Source organism: Leucoraja erinacea, chromosome 32 (genome assembly GCF_028641065.1).
Source record: "Leucoraja erinacea ecotype New England chromosome 32, Leri_hhj_1, whole genome shotgun sequence".
Classification (NCBI taxonomy): Eukaryota; Metazoa; Chordata; class Chondrichthyes; order Rajiformes; family Rajidae; genus Leucoraja; species Leucoraja erinaceus.
The window spans coordinates 568,009-593,045 of NC_073408.1; the positions used below are offsets into that span (position 1 = coordinate 568,009).

The 25,037-nt window shown below is 46.0% G+C and overlaps 1 protein-coding gene across 8 annotated transcripts in view; it reads right to left on the reverse strand.

Annotated features, from left to right (window-relative positions):
• Positions 1 to 25,037, reverse strand: part of zbtb16a (zinc finger and BTB domain containing 16a) — a 163,386-nt gene that overhangs the window by 38,029 nt on the left and 100,320 nt on the right. For all 8 annotated transcript variants that reach the window (XM_055660500.1, XM_055660499.1, XM_055660501.1 and 5 more), the window contains one exon: positions 4,548 to 4,634. In XM_055660500.1, coding sequence (XP_055516475.1) covers positions 4,548 to 4,634 — 87 coding nt within the window. The remainder of the gene's footprint in view (positions 1 to 4,547; positions 4,635 to 25,037) is intronic.

The window sequence follows — 25,037 nt, forward strand, 5'->3', positions numbered from 1 at the left end:
CTGAAGTAAGATAGCAGGGCGATGCCACAGTGCATACAGCCACATCCTGCCTTACTTTGACAGAGCTTCCAATCCAATTTGGAAATCTGACCAGTCCAGAATTTATTATACAGGTGACCATCATCGGGAAAGGCCACACAAATCGTAAAGACGTACACCATGGAAACAGACCCTATTGGACGAGCTTGTATGTGCCAACCACAATGGCTACCTATGCTACCTGCATTAGTTTAGATCGCTTTAGAGAGACAGCATGGGAACAGGATCTTTGGCCCACCAAACCTACGCCAAACATTGATTGGCCATTCACACAACCTCTACATAATCACACCGTCTCATCCACTCCTTACACACTGCCGGACAATGGCAAGGACGTGTTTACCCTAGAGAGAGAATGCAGAGGAGATGCACAAGGACAAGACCTACATTTGGAATATAATGGCACATTCTCCAGTTGCCTGTTTGTGTACAGCTCTAGAATTAAACTATGACCTCATCTTCCAAAACAACACAACCGGGTTGATTGTCACCCCACCCTCTGTGGTAAGTTGCCACTCACTCCCTCCCTCCACCACCACACACCACGGATAGAGAGGGCACCACCCACAAACGGGCAACTGCTGGCAGGTTTCTTCAACACATCCTTGCTAACAAACATCCATCTCCTCATGCATGGGCAGTAAGTAAATGACAATGCCACGGTCTGTAGGATCTCCTCTCCACAAGCAACCCCTTCATCATTGGGTCAATGTCTGGAAGCTGATGACTGAATGGTTCAGGTGAGATCATTCACCTGAAGGACAGGTGCTTCAACAAACCTCAACCCCACTTGTAGGTACGTAGCAATGAGCCATTAGAATGTTGTCCTTCCAACTAGTGCCAGGATCTCCATTTAGACCAAATCTAAACACTGCCCCTGATTGTCAGCAACATTCCTATTACCCAAAGTCCCAGCATCAACTGTGGGAGGTCCAGTGGTCACGAGATCCATCCCAGATATAAATCATCAAATGACAAATATTTCCACATTACAGTCCAGCAATTAAAGGAACCAATCCCCATGTTGTCAAGAGGAATATTCATAGGCTAATCACTGTAGCACGGCCCACGTGATAATAAACTAAACTATATCCCATCAGGGGCAGAGGAAGACAGAGGAACATCTGACATGGTCAATGCAGGCGGTTTCAACAAGGCCGAACCATTCCTTCCGTCAACCATCAATCACACAAAACATGAATCATCTCTCCCCCCGGTGGGGAATGTAACTCTGGGAGAGATTTCATCCATGCTACTGCACTTCATCCATAGTACTCCACTTCCCACCTGCTGAGCCTACACACCTTCCTTGAATCCCAGTTAGGGCGGTAAAACAGGATGAATGAAAAGAAAAAACCACACCCCATTCAGCAAACATTCTCCTGGCATTATGCAGTGATCGAGCAGTCGTATCGGGATCCTTCTCCAGTCTAAAGAACAGTCCTGATCCAAAACGTCACCTATTCCTTTTAACATAGAAACATAGAAAGTAGGTGCGAGAGCAGACCACCAGGTCCATCGAGCCCGCACCGCCATTCGCTCATGGCTGAACACTAAACAGACACACTTACCCACAAACAGTAGACACAAGACACAGAACACAAGACACTACCCTCCCCTTTATACCGCTATCACCCCTCTCCACCCCAAGAATCTCCACAAATGCTGCCCGACCCATTCAGTTACTCCATCATTGTCTATCGCATATCACTGTACCTTAATTGGAAAGGTGTTGTCGAGCTAGGCAGGTAATGGATCGGCCAGGTGTGGATATGGACCAAACACAGGCAGGTGGGACTAGTGTAGCTGGGACATGTTGGCCGGTGTGGACAAGTTGGGCTGAAGGGCCTATTTCCGCACTATATCACTCTAGGCTTATTTGATGAACATCTGCTTAAATGACAAATGTAAATGTGTGGTATATCGTGTATTAATTTAAAATCCAAGTACAGTGGATGCAAACTCAGTCTTGTCCTCTCCCTCCCTTCCCCACCACGATTCTTCTGCAGAGCCAGTAGGAGAACATTGCACCAGGAGAACCACTAACATGCACGACATCAGCAACGAAGGCCAGCCACACCAGCCTGGGTGAAGATGTTTGGTGATAAACCCACCCTCTCCATAAACCATGGATAGATGGCTCAGCTGACCATGACACCAACCTGCAGCCAATGTCCTGGAAATGTCTGACCGTTTACTGGCTCCCATTTGCTGACTCATTGTCAAATTTGAACATTGACCATCATTTCAGGCCAGTCACTCGGCCTTTTGGCTGAATGGTTGTTCAAAGTCACCACTGGTCATCATGTGTCAGAATGTCAGAATGTCCTGTATACGGACCTGAACACACACAGTACAACCTGACCCAAACCTGGATATGTTGAGAGATCACAGATTTGGGACACATGACAATAAAGATAGCCATCGACCTGACCCAAAGTCAATGGGCAGGCTTGGGGTGAGCAGCGAGGCTAAAATAATCAAAAAGAAGCAGTCCAAGTTGGCAGCAGCTCGACACTGAATAGTTCACTTATCTCCGTTTGTGACCAAGTTTCAATCTAATCCTTAGTTAATGTAACGTTAGGATGGCAGGAGGCTCTGGATATTTACTATGATTTAAAATAAAATATTGATTTCCACAAGAGTGGTCACTGATTTTATTGAATATGTAGGAGAAAGAGTCAACATCACAAAGAGCTGTGACCTTTGCAAACCCCCTGTTGTATTACACCCCCCCGACCCATGCTGCCGGCCAATATAAATAGAATCTTGGCAGTCAAGGGAGTATAGCAAGCCACTCGTAACTCAATATTTCTAACTACATTTTGGAAGGGTCGGTGGTGGAATGATTCAGCTGAAAGAGGAAACAAGAAATAGGTTTAGAATTATTCTTTGTCAGTGAACATTTTTTTATAGGGGAATATTTGCCATTGGTGAATAGTATTTGTGAAATCACAATGATGTATAATTAGAAACATCACATATCCTTCATCCATTTAATGGATTTCAACTCTTTTTTTAAATTTATGAAACACATCGTTAATGTCTAACAGTAAATTCATAGCACAGAAAAAGACCTACAATAATGTACTGCCAGCATAAACCTAGTGGCCCTCTCCTCTGCATGAAGCTGCTGTGATTCAAAGCAACAATGTCCAGAGGACACTGCATGTTGAGATATCCTGTAAAAACCAACCTCTACAGATGCGCCAATGAATGCATTTTATCCGGATGCATCGCAGCCTGGTTTGCGAACAGCTCCATCCAACACCGCAGGAAATTGCAGAGAATTGTGGACACAGCCCAGACCATCACACAAACCAACCTCCCATCCAAGGACTCCATCTGCAGTTCACGCTGCCTCAGTAAGGCCAACAGCTGCTGCGACTCGACTCCTGGGGCTCGGAGGCTCCAGCAACGCAGCCGCAGGTCCGGTGGACTGGGACATCGGGAGCTCGCGGGTCCGGGGGAGAGAGAGACCGCTTCCTGGAGCTCCCACAACGCGGCTTCTCAAGCCCGTGTCGCGAGGTTGGAACGACCCGGAGCTGGGACATACATCGCCCCGCGCGGCTTCATGGCCGCCGGACATTCCAGCACCCGCCGGGGGCTCCAACATTGTGACTTTTAGACCAGGAGCGGGGCCGTAAATCGCCCAGCGCGGCCTAAAATGGCCGTGGGACTTATCATCGCCCGCCTGGGGCTTGGACATCGGGAGAGACATGGAGAACAGGGGAGAGAAAAGACTTTGCCTTCCATCACAGTGAGTTCACCAATTTATTGTCATGTGAGCCTCAGTGAGGCGCAAACAAAATTCCGTTTCCACAGCCATACAAACAAAGACAATTTCCTACAGACATCGGCCAACATGTCCCAGCTATATAAGACCTGCCATCTTACTTATTGAAGGCCTGTGAACTATCTTTAATCAGACTTCATCTTGCACTAATTGTTGTACCTTTTATCTGTTCACAGATGACGGCTTGATTGTAATTATATATCGTTTTATATTTGACTAGATACCATGCAAACAAAAGCTTTTCACAGTACCTCAGTACATGATATCAAATGAAGAGGTTTACTAGGATTGGGAGCAGCCTATGAATGGACCTCACCACATCCTGCAGTCTCACATTGTAAAGATCATCAAATTCATCCTTTACAAAGAATCCTATGATCTGGGAGGACCTTCAGCTCGTCAAACCCATGCCGATTCTTTGAGAGAGTTGTCCAATTGTCCCACCACCCTGTAATATTCTCCCCATAGAGGTTCCACTTCCCACTATCATTTCCAGAGAGCACGTTAGCAACTCATCTCCCCTCCTCGATTACAGCATCCCCATCTGCCCCCCACCTCCATAACCCGCTGAGATCACTGCCACAACCCTCTGATGCCTCAAGATGCTCCTCACCATCCGTCCCGTGACCCAGGACCATCTAGGTAGGGGCTGCTCTACAGCAATGACCAAGCGCAGAGCAAATACTCTGCGAGGCAAGATGTTGCAACGTACCAGTGTGTGTCTGTCGATGACTCTCCAGGGCATCTTCCTTTGAGAACTGTGCTCCACATTGGTCACATACAAAGGCCTTTGCACCGGCTGTAATAGAGAAGAAACAAGAGTTTAGGGTAAGGAAGTTAGCAAAAGATCTCAATCCCCACTCACAGGGCATTGCTTCAGGAAAACTCGAGGAATCTGCTTCAAGAGCAGGACTACGATTTAAACCTTATAAAAAGCCGCCTGGCTGTATACACATGAACATCAAAAGCATTCACATAAAGTTGCAGTTTATTTTTATTTTTTTTGGATGTAAATGCTGCTGCCATGGCTGCCAGTTACGACAGGTCCCCGATTTCCCACACGTTGCTGGTGAATCACCTTTGTAAACCGCCCCAACGTTCTCTGGCCAAGTGCTATAGGGAGATTATCCCAGGATACACCATCAATACAGGCCCTTCGGCCCACCGTCCATGTTGACCACTGACCGTACAACGATAGAGTTGCTGCCTCGCGCCACAGACCCAGGCTCAATCTTGACCACAGGTGCCGTCTGCAAGAATTTGTACGTTTCCCCCTATGATACGGGGGCACAAAACCACCTCGACATCACCTGATAATGCCATTTCTTTACATTCTAGTCCGCTCAAAATGAATGCTGACATTGCATTTGCCTTCCTTACCGCTGACTCAACGTGCAAATGAACCTTGTGGGAATCCTGCACCACCACTCCCTAGTCCCTTACACCTCAGATTTCTGAATCTTCTCTCCATTTAGAAAATAGTCTACGCCGTGATTGCGTTGACCATACACTTTGCTACACTGTATTCCATCTGCCACTGTTTGCCCACTGACCCAACCTGTCCAAGTCCTTCTGCAGACTCCCTGCTTTATCTGCCCCTCCACTCATCTTCATTTAACCCACAAACTTGGCCACAAAGACTTCAATTCCTTCTTCCAGATCATTCAATCAGTCGTGGTGTGTTCAAGAGTAAGATTTAGCTCTTGGGGCTAACGGAATCAAGGGATATGGGGAAAAAGCAGGAATGGGGTACTGATTGTGGATGATCAGTCACGATCACATTGAATGGCAGTGCTGGCTCGAAGGGCTGAATGGCCTACTCCTGCACCTATTGTCTATGTTTCTAAGTACAGTTGGGTGATGTAAAATAAAATGATATGCCCTCAGACTCCAGCTGAGTTGAGATTGGCTGTGATTAAGGATGCACCACAAGAGACAAGTAAACTCAGTCAGTGCTTCCACCAGTCATCTCCAGAGAGGAAACATCGACACATGGCCCATTAGTCTCAGAGTTACTACCTTGGTCTCACAGATGAGCAGCAGCACAACCGGGGCAGTACAGTGGCTCAGCTGGTAGAGACACTGCCTCACAACGCCAGCGACTTGGGTTCGATCCTGACCTCGGGTGCCATCTGTGCGCAGTTTGCAAGTTCTCCCCGTGAGCGGTGGGATTCCTCTCGCATCCAAAGATGTGCGGGTTTGTAGGTTAATTGCTGTGTGTGTGTGTGTATAGGGTGTGAGATAACATGGAACTAATGTGAACAGGTGATAGATGGTGAGTGTGGACTCGACGGGCCAAAGCATCCACTTACATGCACGATCTCCAAGCTAAACTTTCCACCACTTGGGAACGGGACAAAATAGATCAAATCACGTTGAACGATCAGATATAAATTGTTAAATAGAGTGTGACCTCTATCCAGGTGATGAGTGAAAGGCGAAGAGGGGAATTTAAAATTAAACAGTGCACAATTTTACAAACACTGCAAGGTGTGGCATTAACAGATATGAATATCAAACGAATTGTCGAATGTATAAAGCTTTGTTGCCAAGCTCGTCTGCGATCATAATGAGCAAAACAGGAAACTGTCGATCTCATCAGCAAACGTATGCTCTCAGTGAAAACCAGAGAGAAGTATTAGTGGTGCAGACTGATAGAAAATAGTCACCACACACAACCAAACTGCACAGCATCAAAAAACAAAGATTACAAAAAAATCACTTATCTACCATTGAAAAGTTAAAAGGTGTTTGTGTGTTTAACATTGGAATCAGATAACAGGGCTGACAAATTTTTATTTTCGTTACAGATTAATTACACCCTAAAACTTGACAGTTAAATAGAAAATGATTCTCAAAACAAAAGATGCGTGTTTCGTCTAAGTTAGTAAATGTATAATTTAACCCGTGCCACAGACAGGCAGCCCTCAACCAGTAGCAAGTCCACCATCACCCTTGACTATCACAACCTTTAAAAAACATTTAGACAGGTAGGTACATGGATTGGACAGGTTTAGAGGGATATGGGCCAAATGCAGGTAGGTGGGACTAGTGTTGCTGGGACATGTTGATCAGCATGGACAAGTTGGGCCGAAAGGCTCGTTTCCACGCTGTAAGCAAATGACTGAAGATTGGGAGTTCAAATCCCACTCCAGGATGGATGTAGACTGAGGCAGTGATACAACCAGGCCAATGGTACTAACACCAAGGGGGCTATGCATTACAGGACAGCACCAACATGATGGACCGAAGGGCAGTATCCATGCTGTGCTCTCCCACACCATGGCCTTCTACAGCTCTGAGGTTCTGGAACTGAACAATTATCCTTAGCAATAATTGGGGCAAACTGATTATTATTATCTAATTATCATTAGTTTAATTTATCTGTACAGCATGGAAACAGGTATTTCAACCCATCAAGTCCACATCGACCAATGATCAGGCAGTGAAGATAGCCAATGGAATGTTGGCCTTCATAACAAGAGGATTTCAGTACAGGAGTAGAGAGCTTCTTCTGCAGTTGTATAGGGCTCTGGTAAAACCACATCTGGAGTATTGTGTACAGTTTTGGTCTCCTAATTTGAGGAAGGACATCCTTGTGATTGAGGCAGTGCAGCGTAGGTTCACCAGATTGATCCCTGGGATGGCGGGACCGTCATATGAGGAAAGATTGAAAAGACTAGACTTGTACTTACTGGAGTTTAGAGGAATGAGGGAGGGGGGGGAAATCTTATAGAAACATATAAAATTGTAAAGGGACTGGACAAGGTAGAAGCAGGGAAAATGTTCCCAATGGTGGGCAAGTCCAGAACCAGGGGCCACAGTCTTAGAATAAGGGGGAGGCCATTTAAGACTGAGGTGAGAAGAAACTTTTTCACCCAGAGAGTTGTAAATTTGTGGAATTCCCTGCCACAGAAGGCAGTGGAGGCCAAGTCACGGGATGGATTTAAGAGAGAGTTAGATAGAGCTCTAGGGGCTAGTGGAGTCAAGGGATATGGGGAGAAGGCAGGCACGGGGTTATTGATTGGGGACGATCAGCCATGATCGCAATGAATGGCGGTGCAGGCTCGAAGGGCCGAATGGCCTCCTCCTGCACCTATTTACTATGTTTCTATGTTTCAAACCCAGGTCTCTAGTGCTGCGAGGTAGCAGCTCCACCCGCTGCACCGCTGTGCCCGAGAGTTTGCTGTGCTTACTTCAGCTGTTATATCTACGTTCCCACAATGATTGTTGCTTTCATTGTCAGACCCCTGTTCTTCACCAACAGAGTCTGGCAATCAGAGGGCAGCTTGAAGGGGCACAACGGTGAAAGCAGATCTGCTGCTAAAGGAAAGCAGATGATTCTGTCATCAGCTTGCATTCACATTTGGATGTTTTTCCTCAAGCTTGGCAGTTTGCAAATAATCTAAAGCAGGCTCCACTGATTTCTCAACTCGTGCTCTGGCAAACAAACACACTGTTACTTTTATTTTAATCTTTGGACAAAGCTTCGGAACATTTACACAATAGTGTTCAGTGGGACTGGGACCCATTTGCAAACTTGGGATATTGAGCAAGGGCTAAAGAGGCTCCTTTTCACCCGAGCAAGTGGAGAGGGTGACTGCAGGACACAATCCAAACGGTAAATACACTGCTACCATTCCATTCGAACCATCGTCACAAAATAGTTACCAACCTGGATCTAAATTTGGAGAGGGGGGGGGAGGGGGGGGGAGAGACAACAGTGGCTGTACTCAGATGTTTAGTTTTACCAACTTCAGGAGTGAGATGGGTTGACATGAACCAATTTCAGTCAAACCTCTCACCTATCACACGTGTCACCACTTGCCACATTGCAACAGTAGCTACTCTTTGGATGGAAACACTTTTGAGATATTCTGAAACCATAAAATGCTCTCAAAAAATTCACGAGGAAAGTAGCAAAGGAACTTTAAGATTCATACATACTTGCGATCATTCAACAATCAAACATTACACTGTGTTCAAGACCGTTTACAGATAAATACAATTTGGAATGATAGCAGAATTTAGAATGTCTACGATCTTTACTGAAAACGACTAGTTTCTATAATGTCTCATTTGAATTAAAGCGATGCTTTCAATAAGGACACGAGTGTTGGGAAAAAGATTCAATTATCGCAAAACAAGATATTGCTATTTATCCCGGAGACTATGAAACATTGGATAGTTGGGGAGGTTGTTAAGGGGGAGAAGTAGGGACGCAAATGGTTATTTGACCTCCTTCTAATCAATGTCAACAGCACAATATCAATGAAGATCACCAGTTTATTCAAAATATCCCCGTCAATATTGAACAGAATAATTTCATAGTTATCCAATCATGACCACATTGTATTTTGTGGTGTCCAGAGGCAATGATGCTGCCCGTCAGAGCAGTGGCATCTGGGTGAGATTCCACCCCAAGACCATGCCCGGCCATGACCCCACCATGTGGACAATCCCCCCGTGACCCTGCAGTGACGCAGCAGGCAGTGAGTGGTGGTGGCTGCTGGTGAAGCTGACCCCACATGCCAGACTGTGAGGACTTGTTCACTGGGCTGCAACAGTGTTGAGTGGAGAATTCCAGGGTGAAGGTGCATGGTGGTGTACATCAACCTTCAACTTGTTATGCTCCTCCTGTGGAGCCTGGGCTTTCTACAGCATGCTTGCTCACAGGTGAGGGGTCACAGAGCTGACAGCATTTACAATCACGTTCCAACCAGAGGTGATGCACCTGCTATCATGTAACGGAACCATCGTATCACCAACTAGACAGCGTTCCTGACCTGCCAACTCCTCATTGGAGACCCTTGGACTATCTTTAATCTTGTTTTATGCAAGATAATCCTGTATCTGAGCAGTGTGGTTGGCTCGATTTAAATCATATATTGTCTTTCCACTGACTGGATAGCACGCAACAAAAATATTTTCGCTGTACCTTGGTACAAGTGACAATAAACTAAACTAGCTGAGCAGCATGCATGTGTAAGGAAGGTACACTTGTACATCTGTGCTTGACTTTGTGAATATTGCCAAGACCTTCCACAGCGCAAGTTGCTACAGTCCCTCGGTAGAAATAACTAGAAAAACGAGTAGCTCAAAATAATGTAAACGACAGCATCAGGATATGACGCAACGACCACAATCTGTATTGTACAATGTCAGGATCATCAACAACAATATTTCTCACCACAACATTAACGACTAACTGTTGCAAAAGACCACAGGCCTTTTTGCTAATGAGTTGCCATTGCTCAAGCCTCACTGGAAAAAGCCTGAAGAACTTTGCTGGAAGGAGCTGCATTTTTAAAAAGTAATGAAATAATAAAAAAAGATGAGGCAGTAAAGATAACCAACATGCATGTGTACACAGTGAAATGGCAAATCAGTGGAAAGGCATGCACAATAAAATGTCATCAGACAGCACGCATGGATGATGAGCAAATCTGACTGGCTGCCACGCACAATCTTTGCCTCTCCGTGTTATGGTTCAATCACTCATTAGTAGAACCTGCATTGGCCTTGAGAGAAAAATATGCAAGATATTGGGAGAGTTCAAGGAGTAATTGTGTTAGATTCTTTGTTATTAGCCATTTCTAAATTAGATATTGAAATATGGTGGATGCTCTGCCTCAATATTAGAGTGTAGTTCTCTATGGTCTTCATCGGCTGCTCAACAAGGAACGCTCAGTCCATTCTCAAGGGCACGGACAGCTTGGACGTCTGGTCACCCCTCCCCCCCCCCAATGAGAGAGCCAACACCTCCCACTCACGGAACGATCCCAGACTAAGCGGCACTTGGTATTGTCCGTAAACAGCAGCCAATTACTAACACGTTAACCAGAGTTAGAAGGTCAACTCTGTTGCAACAAATGCACGCTATTTCCCACCGACCTTCTGACATGAGAGAAAATGTATATCTAGGTCAGTTTAGAAATACAACGTGGAAACAGGCCCTTTGGCCGACCGACCGCAGTCACCCGTACAGTAGTTCTACCCTACACACCAGGGACAATTTAACCCCACAAACCTGCACGTCTGTGGAATGTGCAAGGGAACTGGAGCACCCAGAGAAAAGCCTCGCCACAAAAATACCTCCTCCTCCTCTCCCTCAGGGGGCAGGGGACAGGGGGACAGGGGACAGGGACAGGGGACAGGGGACAGGGGACAGGGGGCAGGGGGCAGGGGGCAGGGGGCAGGGGGCAGGGGGCAGGGGGCAGTTCAATGAGCCTCTGAATAGAAACATAGAAATTAGGTGCAGGAGTAGGCCATTCGGCCCTTCGAGCCTGCACCGCCATTCAATATGATCATGGCTGATCATCTAACTCAGTATCCTGTACCTGCCTTCTCTCCATACCCCCTGATCCCCTTAACCACAAGGGCCACATCTAACTCCCTCTTAAATATAGCCAATGAACAAAGGTATCTGATGGCTCCTGCGGGTTCCATTCAATATTTATAAATACATGTATTTTCTCATTTGTTACATGAAAAGCAAAGTGCTAACCCATCCTCAGGATCCTACAACTGGCCTCGTTACCAGGAGCCACCACTAACGCTAACACTGTGAGAGAGGGGGTGCATCTTTACACTGAACTTGGTGGGTTCAGGTCCCACACGACTGCCTTAACCACATGTTCTAGGCCAATGGTTCTCAAGTCTGTGGCCAAGACAGCACTGGGCCAGATTTGTTTAATGGTTACAATACTTCTGCTTAGTTTGCTCATTTAAAACGTATACATGAGTAACCTCGACAAGTTACTTAGTTTGCTCATTCAAGTAGATTTTAGACGTTATGGAAGCAAGTGTTATGTAACATTAATACACGATGCAGATCAGGTGGACAGTCAATGGAAACCTTCAAACTAAACGCTATTCCCTTGATCCTGTATCTGTACACTGTTGACGGCTTCATGTGTCATCTTGTCACTGACTGGATAGCATGTAACAAACAGCTTTCCGCTGTACATCTGTACACGGGAACAAGATGAGAACCACTAATCTATACTGGCATCCAATGCGTACAGCGTGCATGATTGGAGGTGCCGGTCTTTGGATGCCATGATGTCGTTTCCCATTCCTTGTCTGTCCACAAGATCCAATGGTGTCATTTTGAATCAGATTAATCCAAGAGAGTTTAGGTTTGAATTCTTCTAAATGCCAAGTTGGTAATCTCACTCAAGAAGCAGCAACTACCCATGGGGAATCTGAAAGAACCGATTATAATCCAAGCACACAATTAGGGTCAGTGTCGAACAGCAAGGAAACAGGCCCTTCGGCCAAACTTGCCCACGCCAACCAACAAGCCCCATCTACACCGGACCCACCTGCCTACATTTGGCCCCATATATCCTTCCAAACCTCTCCTATCCCTGGATCAAGGAAACATTGGTGAATTCCAGAGATCAGTGTTTGCTTCCAGAGCAAGTGAAGAATAAATCCACACTTCAGGAAACCCTACTGGCATCCCATAATCCCGAGTACAGTGGGACAGAGTACTGGACAAGATGAGAGAGAGAGAACAGGGAAAAAAACAAAGACAATAAATGAAAAAGAGCAGAAGGTCTCGTTAAAAAGAGGATTGTTTACTGCTGGAATCTTGGCAGTTGACCAAGTAAAAAGCTGGATAATTCAGGCTCAAGTTTATACAAGATTCCTCGAGTTTTTAATTGTATGAAGAAAAAAACAAACCTCTGGCTGAATGGGCTTGAGTAATGTTTGCCTTCAGGAGGAAGTACATTCTGTACTGTGACATTGTACCAAGAAAAGCAAAGCCTCAGTACAGTGAGTGCAGACACTAGGCTCCACACACTGCTCTATGCTGTTTACAGTATCTCTTATCAAACTCAAACCCTCAGCTCCACATGCCAATTTCTAAAGGCCAGGACTGCATGTTCTCTCTCTCCAGAGCAAGTCAGCAGTGAATATCAGGCAAAATAAAAACACCAGGCTGACCGCCAACATTCCTGAAAAAGTGCAGCAGTTGACTGACAGTTTTCTCAAGGTGACCATCAGTTAGTGGCTTCATAGGTTAAAATACCACATGCAAAAATCCCAAACACCAATGCAACACACACTCACTTTAAAACGGAGATAGAACCTTTTTGCTCAGAGTTTCCTGAGAGTTCAAAGATTATTTATAGCCCATTTCTGAGACCCATTTTCACCCCACAGCCTCCTTGGTAAATACACATACAGGAATATGCTTTGTCAATGTATTTTATATAAACAGAACTCGTCTTGTTTTCTCTCGAGCAGGATCGAAGGATGCAAGATGTGCTGCCCATTTGAGGCTTTTCTTCACCTCCAGATTCCCACTGTCACCACTCGTCTCCTCTCCTGTTTCAGTGACATCTCCGCAAACTGCTCCTTTGAACTTCCCTCCTCTCTTTCCGAGCACTAAATACACTTGTCATCAGCTCCCCACATCCTTCCTCTGATGAAACTCTTGCACCAACTTTCACTCGGAATGAATTCTCTTCCCGTCCCCAGCCACAGGTCAGCGGCTTCTAAAGACCCTCATTTAGCTGCACCCATTCCCCACACTCTCAGTTTAAATCATTGACATCTTCTGAATCTCGGGTCAGCTTCAGCCTATCATGACCATGTCCTAATATTCCTCAAAAATAAGAATTATTTCCTCTGAGTTTTTTCCACTTTTACTGGGTTGTCCCCACAATCATTCATGTATTCCCCAGTAGACAGCTCTCCTGGTTATCTGTGTGGTGTCAGCCATTAACTCTTGTCTCTCCACCTGAAGGTTGTGTGTTGGTGTTTCATCACCACAGGTACTAGGCTAGACTGAAGGAGAGCAGCCCTGCCAGGGGCATTAACCATTCAACCACCCTCTAGGGAGATACCATCTCCTACAAGGAGCAATCTCTCATGGCCCAGCCATCACTTGTCCTCCAGGTGACCTCAGTTAATCAGAAGGTAGACAAAAATGCTGGAGAAACTCAGCGGGGGAGGCAGCATCTATGGAGCGAAGGAATGGGTGACGTTTCGGGTCGAGACCCTTCTTCAGACTGATCAGTAAATCAGCTTCACTTGCATTTCTCTCGGTAGCAACTTGCTGTAGCACATGAGCTGCTAAAGTCCCCACATTGGTGAGGTATCTAATTAACCAGAATGTGTTCTGGGGCATTATTATAGGAATGCAAGGCTTGCTTTCTCCAGGAGCCTCATCACACAGAAAGACAAATGTTTGCATGCTGCCAGGTTTCTATGTTTCAATGTTAAGGACCCAGCAGGTTTGAGCACAGGTTGATGGCAGTGGGGATTGTTGGACAGTAATCACCTGGCTTATCTGTTCTCTGTTGTAGCCAAGGACAGCGTGGCCATTTGTGAGCTGGGATCATGTATCTTGGCAAAGCCCACCAATGGCACACCGACCTTCTTGGATCCTGTGACTGTATACTCTGCCAGACTAACTGCTTTAAGTCCCATTCCAACATTTGAAATAACAAATTTTACTTATTTTTCCCCTGTAGCTTTGCACAATATTTCTCCACATATTTTTGTAATATAACGAGCTCACCGGCAGTGGCCATTATCGTAACTAACAAACTGACCAAGAGGAACGGATGCAAATGTAGGTTTAGTGAGTCTGAAGTACGGTCTCGATCCAAAATAGTGCCTATCCACCCCCCCACAGATGCTGCCCGACCCACTGAGTTATTCCAGCACTGTCACTTTGGCTCAATGATTAAAGCACGTTGACTTTTCCTCCTCTCCCCAAATTATCACCATGTTACAATAGCTCTTCTGGTGGGGTGTAGTCCCAATAGATCCCAGTCATCCTATATCAGCTGTAGACTTGCTGCCTTACAGCACCAGTGACCTGGGTTCGATCCTGACCTCGGGATCCCGACCTCTGTACAGAGTTTGAACGCTCTACCTGGGTTTTCTCCGGGTGCTCCGGTTTCCTCCCACACTCCAAAGACATACAGGTTTGTAGGTTAAGGTACACAAAAAAGCTGGAGAAACTCAGCAGGTGCAGCAGCATCTATGGAGCAAAGGAAATAGGCAACGTTTCGGGCCGAAACCCTGCTTCAGACAATTGGCCTCTGTAAATTGTCCCTAGTGTGTAGGATAGTGTTAGTGTGCAGGTATTTATTGGTCAGAGCAGAGTTGTCTGGATGAAGGACCAGTTTCCAGTCTGTATCTCTAAAGTAACAAATTATCAATGGCACAAATAAGGAACTAATAAGGGAACCACCTCACCAATTAATCAGGTCAAGTCTTTCTACTGACTGGTTAGGTTGCAACAAAAGCCTTTCACTGTAACCCCAACTCTCACCTCTCTACACGTGACAATAAACTCATCTCAAACTCCTGGAACCTTTAATAGGAAGATCTAATTACAGAGGAAGGGACCAGAAGGGAACCGTTATTAAACATTCAAGACAAGACAATTTGTTGGCACGTGTATGGATCAGACAAGCTGCAGATCAGTGGTTTTAGGTGAAGACTAAACGTGCCGCCAACACCCAGACATGAAGCATCAGTAACCAACTATTGCATTGCACTAGATCTCAACCAGTGCTGTCCACATCACCGCGTGCTTGTGGTGTAGTCTGGTCTGGCCAAGTGCTGTTTTAACTCACTTAAGACACAGCTCACCAAGCAAATACCACTATTTACTGAAGCAGCTAGATCTCGACTGAATAAGTACACTGCAGACAATATCACAGTAGTCAACCGCAACAGACCTCTCAAAGTAGCAACAACCTATTAACCATAAGACCGACATTGTGTGGCATCGTTAGATATCTTATAACACAGCAACAGTCAGGTTAAGGCAGAGCATTTGAAGGCTCTGGGTCAGTACTCACTGGAGTTTAGAAAGATGATGGGGGTGGGATCTCATTGAAACCTAGCAGATAATGAAAGGCCTGGATGGAGTGGACTTGAAACGGATGTTTCCAGTAATGGGAGAGTCCAGAACCAGAGGGCATGGTCTCACAACAACAAGAGGTACCTTTAGAATGGAGACGAAGGAATATCTTTAGCCAGAGGATGGTGAATCTGTGGAATTCAATGCCATGGATGGCTGTGGAGGCCAAGGCATTGGGTATTTTTAAGACAGAAATGGATAGGTTTTTGATTAGGAAGTGGGTCAGAGGTTAGGGGAGAAGGCAGGGGAATGGGGTTGAGGGGGAAAAATAAAACCACCATGATCAAATGGCGCAATAGGTTCGACGGGCTGAATGGCCCAATTCTCCTCCTATGTCTTATAGGAAGGAAAGCAATAATTGCCCTCAATAGATAAGATACAAAGTTCTTCACAACCAACAACAGAACAACAGTTCTATGCTCTTGTGATGAGTAATCTCTTGCTCCTGCTACCCACTTCCCATTCATAGCCAGACCATTGATTATTAACTCAACAGGTCAGGTAGCATGTGTAGAGAAAGAAAATGAGTCAACATTTCATCTTCACCAATGTTTCATCAGAACTGTCCTCTGGAGTTGGATGTAGGGTCATGGCACTCGTTCTCTCAGCATTACCTTGATGTGGTTCCAATTTCTAGCAACTAGCCGTTGCTTCAAATACTTCAATAAAACCTAGCCCTTTTCCAGTGCTGCACGCCACCACGGGATGTGAGGAGAGTGTTGCTCTTTTCCCCCACAATGGCCCCCCGCTGGAGCTGAGTGTACCCAATGACAGGAATGTGGTTGATCAAATTACCCAGGAAATGGTACCTCTAACAACACAACACTGCCTACTGTAAAAGACTTAATAGATTATTACACAAGACCCCAGAGTGGGACTTCAATCCTGGAATTACTGGATTATGTCTCAAAACAATACATTTTTTGTACATTTTCATCAGCAGAAATAGCTTAAGAGAAAAGTGCCCAAATCTACAGTATACGGTCACGTCACACACACCAGAAATGTTCATTTTTCTCCAATGAATGTTAACTATCAGTGGTGTGGAATTGCAAAGAATCCATGATGTTCGTTATTCTGAGGAGAAGCGTTTGAGTTTTCCTTTGCAGGCCCTCACGGTCAACATTGAACATCAGCTCTGGAATTAACATATCGCTACATCAATGCACAGTGGCTCATTGGGCATATCCATTACTCTATCTGGGCTTTGTAAGCTCTTCCTGCTCCAAGCACTGCAGTTTCCTGCTACATGCCAGGTACATGAGCCAGTAGGTTGACTGGCCACTGTAATTTACCCCCAGTGTTGGCAAGTAGTACCCGAATCATTGTGGAGTTAATGGACTTTTGACAAAGGATAGATAAGGGGCAATATTTGGGGTAATGGGACCATTGCTCTACGGACCAGCGGACATTGAGTGGCCTATTGCCAACTCTCTCTCTCTCTCTCTCTCATGAGAAAGTATGAAATAAAGCATCAGAGAGAGAGCTCTACACTTCCACCATTAACAAATTTGCCCTTTGTCACTCAGAGTGATCACCACCTGTCCAATCTGATGCCAATGTAATGTCCACATAATACACAGCACTGGGCAAACCACTTCCTGCTGCAAATGATCTCATTCATGTGGTGACTTCAGTTGATCCAGTATTAATAACACTTGGTAAACATTTCTCCAAACAAAAGACAGAGTAAGCCTCATTAACTTCACAGATGTTGTAAAGTTCTGTAAAACCATGCACCCAGCTGTTCTTCCTGCCCTGGATAACAGGCCCGAAAGCCTTGGTCAAGTGATTACAGGCCCTGAAGCCTAGATCAAGTGATTACAGGCCCTGAAGCCTAGGTCAAGTGGTTACAGGCCCTGAAGCCTAGATCAAGTGATTACAGGCCCTGAAGCCTAGATCAAGTGATTACAGGCCCTGAAGCCTAGATCAAGTGATTACAGGCCCTGAAGCCTAGATCAAGTGAATTCAGGCCCTGAAGCCTAGATCAAGTGAATTCAGGCCCTGAAGCCTAGATCAAGTGATTACAGGCCCTGAAGCCTAGATCAAGTGATTACAGGCCCTGAAGCCTAGATCAAGTGAATTCAGGCCCTGAAGCCTAGATCAAGTGAATTCAGGCCCTGAAGCCTAGATCAAGTGATTACAGGCCCTGAAGCCTAGATCAAGTGATTACAGGCCCTGAAGCCTAGATCAAGTGATTACAGGCCCTGAATCTAGATCAAGTGATTACAGGCCCTGAAGCCCTTGCCTAGATCAAGTGGTCTGAAAAAACATGCTGAACAACAATGAGATTTATGATGTGCATTTCTCTCAAAAAGGCACAAAATATTTCACTTCTGTCCGATCTTTCTTCGTCCCCTCCTCCATTTTGTTTCTCCGCCTTAAACCCCATTCCTGGTTATTTCCGACTTTTCCACATTGCAACAAAACGTAATCAACCTGAAACATCCACACTGTTTCTGGCTCCACAGATGCTACCCAATCAGATGAGTATTTGCAGCACTTGCCATTTTTATTCTACATTTCTATCATGTTCAGTGCATTCCCCTCAAAATAAAATTCTGTTTTCTTCCCGTCTGGAAAGCCACTGGAAACCGTGAATGCTGAAGAGACGATAAAGTGGAAAATAGAAATGATGGATTAGTTTGCAACTGAGTTCCAGTTTACCACCCAATGAACACAGGGAGGATCTGCATAGGAAAGAAGTTACACATCGAAGGTCTCTGGAAAGAATGATGGAAGAACAAGTCTTTGTGTTTACTGTGGCTTCAATACTAAGGCTTGCATTACATTACAGCAATTGTGTGCAGCAATAATTGATTTCATTAGAAATGTCAGCTATCCAACTAACGGAGCAGCCTCAACACCATCTCTGCAAATGGTCTGGATTATAGAGGATGGCACGTTGCTGCCTTACAGCGCCAGAGACCTGGGTTCAATCATGAGCATGTGGGTTTTCTCCAGGTGCTCCGGTTTCCTCTATATTCCCAAGTAGTACAGGTTTATCAGTTAATTGGCTTCTGTAAATCGTCCTAGCGTGTAGAATTGTTTCTTGTTTTAAAGATGCAATCTAAACAAATATAAAAGTCGGTTTCATCCATCTGCTTCCAAGGACCTCGTGCGTTTTTCAGAAAAGGCAAAGTGGGAATGTTACTTTGTCCGGCCGATTTCAAAATTAAACAGGTCGTTAGTAAAGAAACGGCAGGAATTAGGAGAATGGCAGCTTGTGTTTCCCCAGCTTGCTACTGTACATGCCTCCTGATCCCACACTCTGCCACCTTACATCACAAAGTGTTGCGTGCAGTGTCTCCCAATGTATAATCACCCCCAGTCTGCCAGTAATTTGGCAATAAACAACAATTACCCAGGCCCACGCAAACATCATCCTTGTCGTCAGATGGATGCATATTTACTTGGATTATAAACATATTTTGGCGTCAGTAATAAATCACCACAACTCACACCGATCATACCGAGCTACTCCCATTGTCCTGTCCACTGCACTTCAGCCTTGAGCCAGGGACACACTGAAGCAATTAACAAATAATTAAGTTGCTCTACACTCCTCACTCTGCCAGGATGGAGCTCTTGTTAAACGCGTCTGTGGCATTCACACACGTGTGCAAACTATGGTGCTTACTATAAACTGCTCACCATTGAGCAGAGCCTTTCAATGCTCATATAAGGGTTGCCAACATTGGGTGAGAGTTGGGAGTGAGGAATTGTGAGGGACCAAGCCCAATGGAGTGTAGTGATCCATTACACTCAAGTCCACAGGTGCTTATCTAATGCGGTAATCTTTCATGGGGCACTTCACAGACCAAATGTTGTATAACAAAATGTACTACATCCATTGGCTTCCTTGTTATCTAACATGCTAGTTACTTTGTCAAAGAAGTCATCTACTGGTTGAACACAATTTCTCATCCATAAAATTATACTCACTCAGCTGTATAAGTATTCTGTTGCCATTTTTTTCACACAGAGAGTGGTGAATCTCTGGAACTCGCTGCCACAGAGGGTAGTTGAGGCCAGTTCATTGGCTATATTTAAGAGGGAGTTAGATGTGGCCCTTGTGGCTAAGGGGATCAGCGGGTATGGAGAGAAGGCAGGTACGGGATACTGAGTTGGATGATCAGCCATGATCATATTGAATGGCGGTGCAGGCTCGAAGGGCCGAATGGCCTACTCCTGCACCTAATTTCTATGTTTCTATTTCCTTCATTTCCACAACAAACTGTCCTGAAATCATTCTCACCCCCAATATTTTCCGTATTTTGCCGACTTCCTCTCAGCTGGGACTTTTCCGAAATGCACAGTCCAATAACTATATATTTAAACAATATTATTCTATTAAATGTGATCTGGAGCCCAGGGTACAATAATGTGGGGGTCTTACTGTAATCGATCACTGCACCAGTGGGGCTCGGGTAAAGCTCTGGACAGTTGTTAAAGAAAGTGAATGCTTCATTAAAGCATTGCAGAGGAGGTTCACTTGGATGATCCTGGGTATGGAGGGATTGTCCCAGGAGGAAATATTAAACAGTTTAGATCTTACTCAAGATTCAAGATTCAATTTAATTGTCATTTGGACCCCTTGAGGTCCAAATGCCGTTTCTGCAGCCATACATTACAAACAAATAGACCCAAGACACAACATAAATTACATAAACATCCATCACATCGCAAAAAAACTTATCTCTCCCCTGCCCTCTCCCCCCCCCCCCCCCCCGATGTCAGAGTCACAGCAGCCTAAAGAGTGAGAGAGAGGCCAATGAATAAAATAAACATTGAAATGAATAAGTTGCTTAGGTTAAACAGCATAAATATCTCCTCTCTCGGACGTGCCTTTGACCAGAGGCCATTTTCTCAGAATAAGGAGGCATCCACTAAAGATTGGGAGAAAAAATACCTTTCCTCTGTGTTGAGTATGTGTGGGAACTTGTGCCGCTGTGGGAACCGAGTCCTTGTGTGATTTAAGACTGAGACAGGAAGACCTATTCAGGACACATTGCTGGAGGAGCTCAGTGCGCCAGGCAGCATCTGTAGATGCAATGGACAGGCAACGTTCTGGGTTGGGACCCAAGGTCTGACCGATTGGTCTGAAATAAGGGTTCTAACCACAAATGTTGCCTGTCCATTTCCTCCACAGAGTTCCTCCAGCAATGTGTTCTGATCAATATTCCAACACCTGCAGCCTCTTGTCACTGCAACCTTCTGATCTGTCAGGGTCATGAAGGAAGGAAGGGGGCAACGCAAGATGATGGGGCTGTGGAACGTCAAATCCACACAGATCCTAACAAATGGCACATCAGGCTCAAAGGGCTGAATGGCCTCCCCTTCTGCTACCAAAACTTGCCAAAACTTGGGAAGCAGCAGCAAATTTGATGCATGCATAATATTGTCTAAAGCAAAGCGACTTTTAAGAAGCTTGCAAGTGGAACAAGCTGTAGGAAGTAAACCTCAGTCAGTGCAAACCAACATATTCACCGAGTTATCAAGCTGAAACTTTGATTGGTTCTTTCTCTCTGCAGACACTGACTAACTTGCTGAGTGCCTCCAGCTATTCCTGTTCTTCATTCAGATTGCCAACATCTGCAGGCTTGGTTTAGCGTTGTGTTGTAATTATTATGCTGCTGTCGCAGGTTGCTGAAGGGAGAATCTGTTGCTTGGAACAATCAGAGTTGCCCTCAATAGGTTTCCGTTCACAGGGCTAGGGTTATGGACACATCAATGCAGGATGTCTCTCTGCTTATAGACACAAAATGCTGGAGTAACTCAGCGGGACAGGCAGCATCTCTGGAGGGAAGGAAAGGGGTGACGTTTCGGGTCGAGACCCTTCTTCAGACTGATCAAGACTCTCTGCCTTGTCGGCACCTAACTAGGGGCTCCACCAAAGGACAATCGTGTCGTTTCCAAATTAAACCACAAACAGTGGATTCCATTCACATGAACTATTTCATGAAACTGGGTTATTTTCACCTCACCTCCCCTCGAAAACAGCCACAATAAAATCACACCCACCCCAATCCCAGAATAGCTCGCTTGTTGGGTATGACTATAAACAGGGACAAGGATGAAACTAGATTAAACATCGAGACTGCTGCTCTTCTTCAAGTTAATTCCCCGCACCACCAAATTGTCAGACTCATCTCTCGATGACGTTGAGAAAACGTCACCTTCAAGTAACACCAACTGTGAACCAGTTACGGAGAAAATGAAACCAAAAGAGTTAAGAACAATTGCTGCATTTACTAATGTGAATTTAAAGAACAGTGATTTGGGGAAGCTATAATGATCTTGGTGCTTCTAACCGCTTGCACTGAAGTAGAATAGTGCTCTGCCGATTCTAAATTCTCTTCCTCATTCGATGTGACAACTACCGATTGCGATGAAGACTGTTGTCAGTTCTCCCTGCGTCTCTCTGCCGATCTCTCCCCCTTGCAGCAAGACCACCAACCAGGGAGAGGAGGGAAACAGCAGGGATAGTTTCCTGGATGCAGATCACAACTAAAAAAAAAAAAACATCTACACCAGCCCGAGGCATCTCCACCACAATCTATTTTATGCTCAACTAGTTTTAACTGAAGTTATTGCCAGTCATTAAAACACTCGCTAGCCTGTGGAAGCCAGCCAATTAAATCTTTAGATGGAGCCTTCTCCTCGCCCTATGTATCTGCCCCACAATGTCTACCCCCTGACCCCAGATTTCACCACAGCCACAGTTTTGTTGCATTTCCTCCAACATAAGGAAGAAACATTCTGCCTCAACACAACAAACTTAGGTCTGAATGTCATGCTGGCTGAATTATATTGAGTATAAATACTGTTCCCTGCATGAGCAACCTCGCTGGTATGTTGAAGCGAGTCAAATATTTATATCTAATGGAGTATGAGATACTTTCACTGATATATCTTCAGTTTCTCCCAATTTGATGGAATATTTCTCTGCAACTCGATGATAATTAAATGACTTCCCGTCTCTGTAACTCTCCTGTGTTTCTCTACCATGTTCTGAGTGCACGGACCAGTATCTCACCCACAATGCACACGTCAAAGACACTAGTAAATGGGACCGTTACTTTACAGGCCTACACTCCCACAAGTCTAAAAGGTACATTTAAGTTGCTAAAATCTCTGAAATTAAAAAGCTGGAGGTGAAAGAGACCATAGATAGACAAAATGCTGGAGTAATTCAGCGAAACTGGCAACATCTCAGGAGAAAAGGAATAGGTGACATCTTGGGTCAAGACCCTTCTTCAAAATGAGAGTCAGGGAAGAGGGAAACATAGAAAGATAGGTGTGGGAGTTGGCCATTCGGCCCTTCGAGCCTGCACCGCCATTCAATATGATCATGGCTGATCATCCAAATTCAGTATCCTGTTCCTGCTTTTTCCCCCATATCCCTTGATTCCGTCAAAAAACAGGAGATATAGACAGTGATGCAGAGAGATGGATAGTTATTCAAAAACCACAACATTTTCCATTGATGTCCCTCGGGGGAGAGGGGGGAGGGGGGAGAGAGGGGGAGAGGGGGAGAGGGGGGGAGAGGGAGAGAGGGGGGGAGAGGGAGAGAGAGAGAGGGAGAGAGGGATAGGGGGGAGGGGGGAGGGGGGAGGGGGAGGGGGGGGGAGGGAGAGAGGGGGGGGGGGGGGGGAGAGAGAGGGGGAGGGGGGGGGGGGGAGAGGGGGGGGGGGGGGGGGAGGGGGGAGGGGGGGAGGGGGGGGGGGGGGGGAGGGGGGGGGAGGGGGGGGGGGGGGGGGGGGGGGGGGGGGGGGAGGGGGGGGGGGGGGGAGGGGGGGGGGGGGGGGGGGGGGGGGGGGGGGGAGGGGGGGGGGGGGGGGGGGGGGGGGGGGGGGGGGGGGGGGGGGGGGGGGGGGAGGGGGGAGGGGGGGGGGGGGGGAGGGGGGGGGGGGGGGGAGGGGGGGGAGGGGGGAGAGGAGGGGGAGGGGGAGGGAGGGGGAGGGGGAGGGGGAGAGGGGGAGAGGGGGGAGAGGGGGGAGAGGACTATATGTGAATCCAGCCCAGCAACACTATGGTTGGACAACTCACCCGTCTGATAAAGAACTGGCCAGGACAATTAATTGGCGGTGAGTCACCTCTTACAGTTTATCGTTGTGGCCACAAGCAGTGGTAGAAAAAGCAATTAAATAGTTTTAATTAGCATCAAGTACAGCATCAAATAAAGCTTCAGCATCCAGTGGAAACATTGAATAATTAAGTTCCGTGTTAAAGTGGAATGTATCCAAGGAGGGCATTTATTAAACAAGGATGACATAGGCAGAGGGTATCACTTGTAAACCCCAGTCCCATTGGCCACGTACATCTGTCTTCTGTGAGCGAGCTGGGCCATTCCAATGGGTTAAGCACTTTCACAGGGGGCAGAGGTCAAAGGAACTATACAAGTCTCCTTCTCTGAAGAACATCAGGTTGTAGCAGAGTAGAGTTGCTGCCTTACAGCGAGAGAGAGCCGGGTTCCATCCTGACTATGGGTGCTGTCTATACGCAGTCTGTACGTTCTCCTTGTGACCTGCGTGGGTTTTCTCTGGGTGCTCTGGTTTCCTTCCACACACCAAAGACTTAATTGGCTTCTGTAAATTGTGAATTGTCCCTAGTGTGTAGGATAGTGCTCGTGTACGGGGTCGGTGGGGACTCAGAGGGCTGAAGGCCACGTATCCACACTATCTCTACTCTGGTTGTCAGCATGTTAAGAAACCTCTGAGCTCAGATAGCAGTTTAAAATACCAAACTCAGGACTAAGCCTCAGATATCCTTCATGTCTGCGGAGTGTGGTCGACTGTCAAGATGCAACAAGCATCAGCGTTTTCTCCCTCTCATCACAGAGGGGAAGCAATCAAGAACTACGCAGGAAGAGGGAAAGGACTGGAAGTCCCCTCAAGTATCTCTCTCTCTCTCTCACGCACCACAGAGAGAGGGTTAGAACACAAAGAGCAGCAGAATTAAATGCTGCTTTATACTGCAATCGCATTGGAGGCAAATCTGGCCGGCATCCAGCAGCAAGCTGTAAGGGTTTGACTAACTAAATACACAATGTAAAGACTAAATAAGAGGCAGGTTACTGCAACAGGGCAATAAAGATACATATTACATCAGTTAAATTATTTACAGAAGCCGTTGAACTTGGCTTGGAACCTACAAAACAGGTTGTCACGGTTTAAACAAGGGAGAAGGAAGAACTAAAGTCCTAAACTAAATGATAACACGGTGAATGCCCAGCATGTTGGTGAGGAGAGAAACATAGTTCATGACTCGGGTCAAAGAACCTTCCTTGGTGTAAGTCCTGCC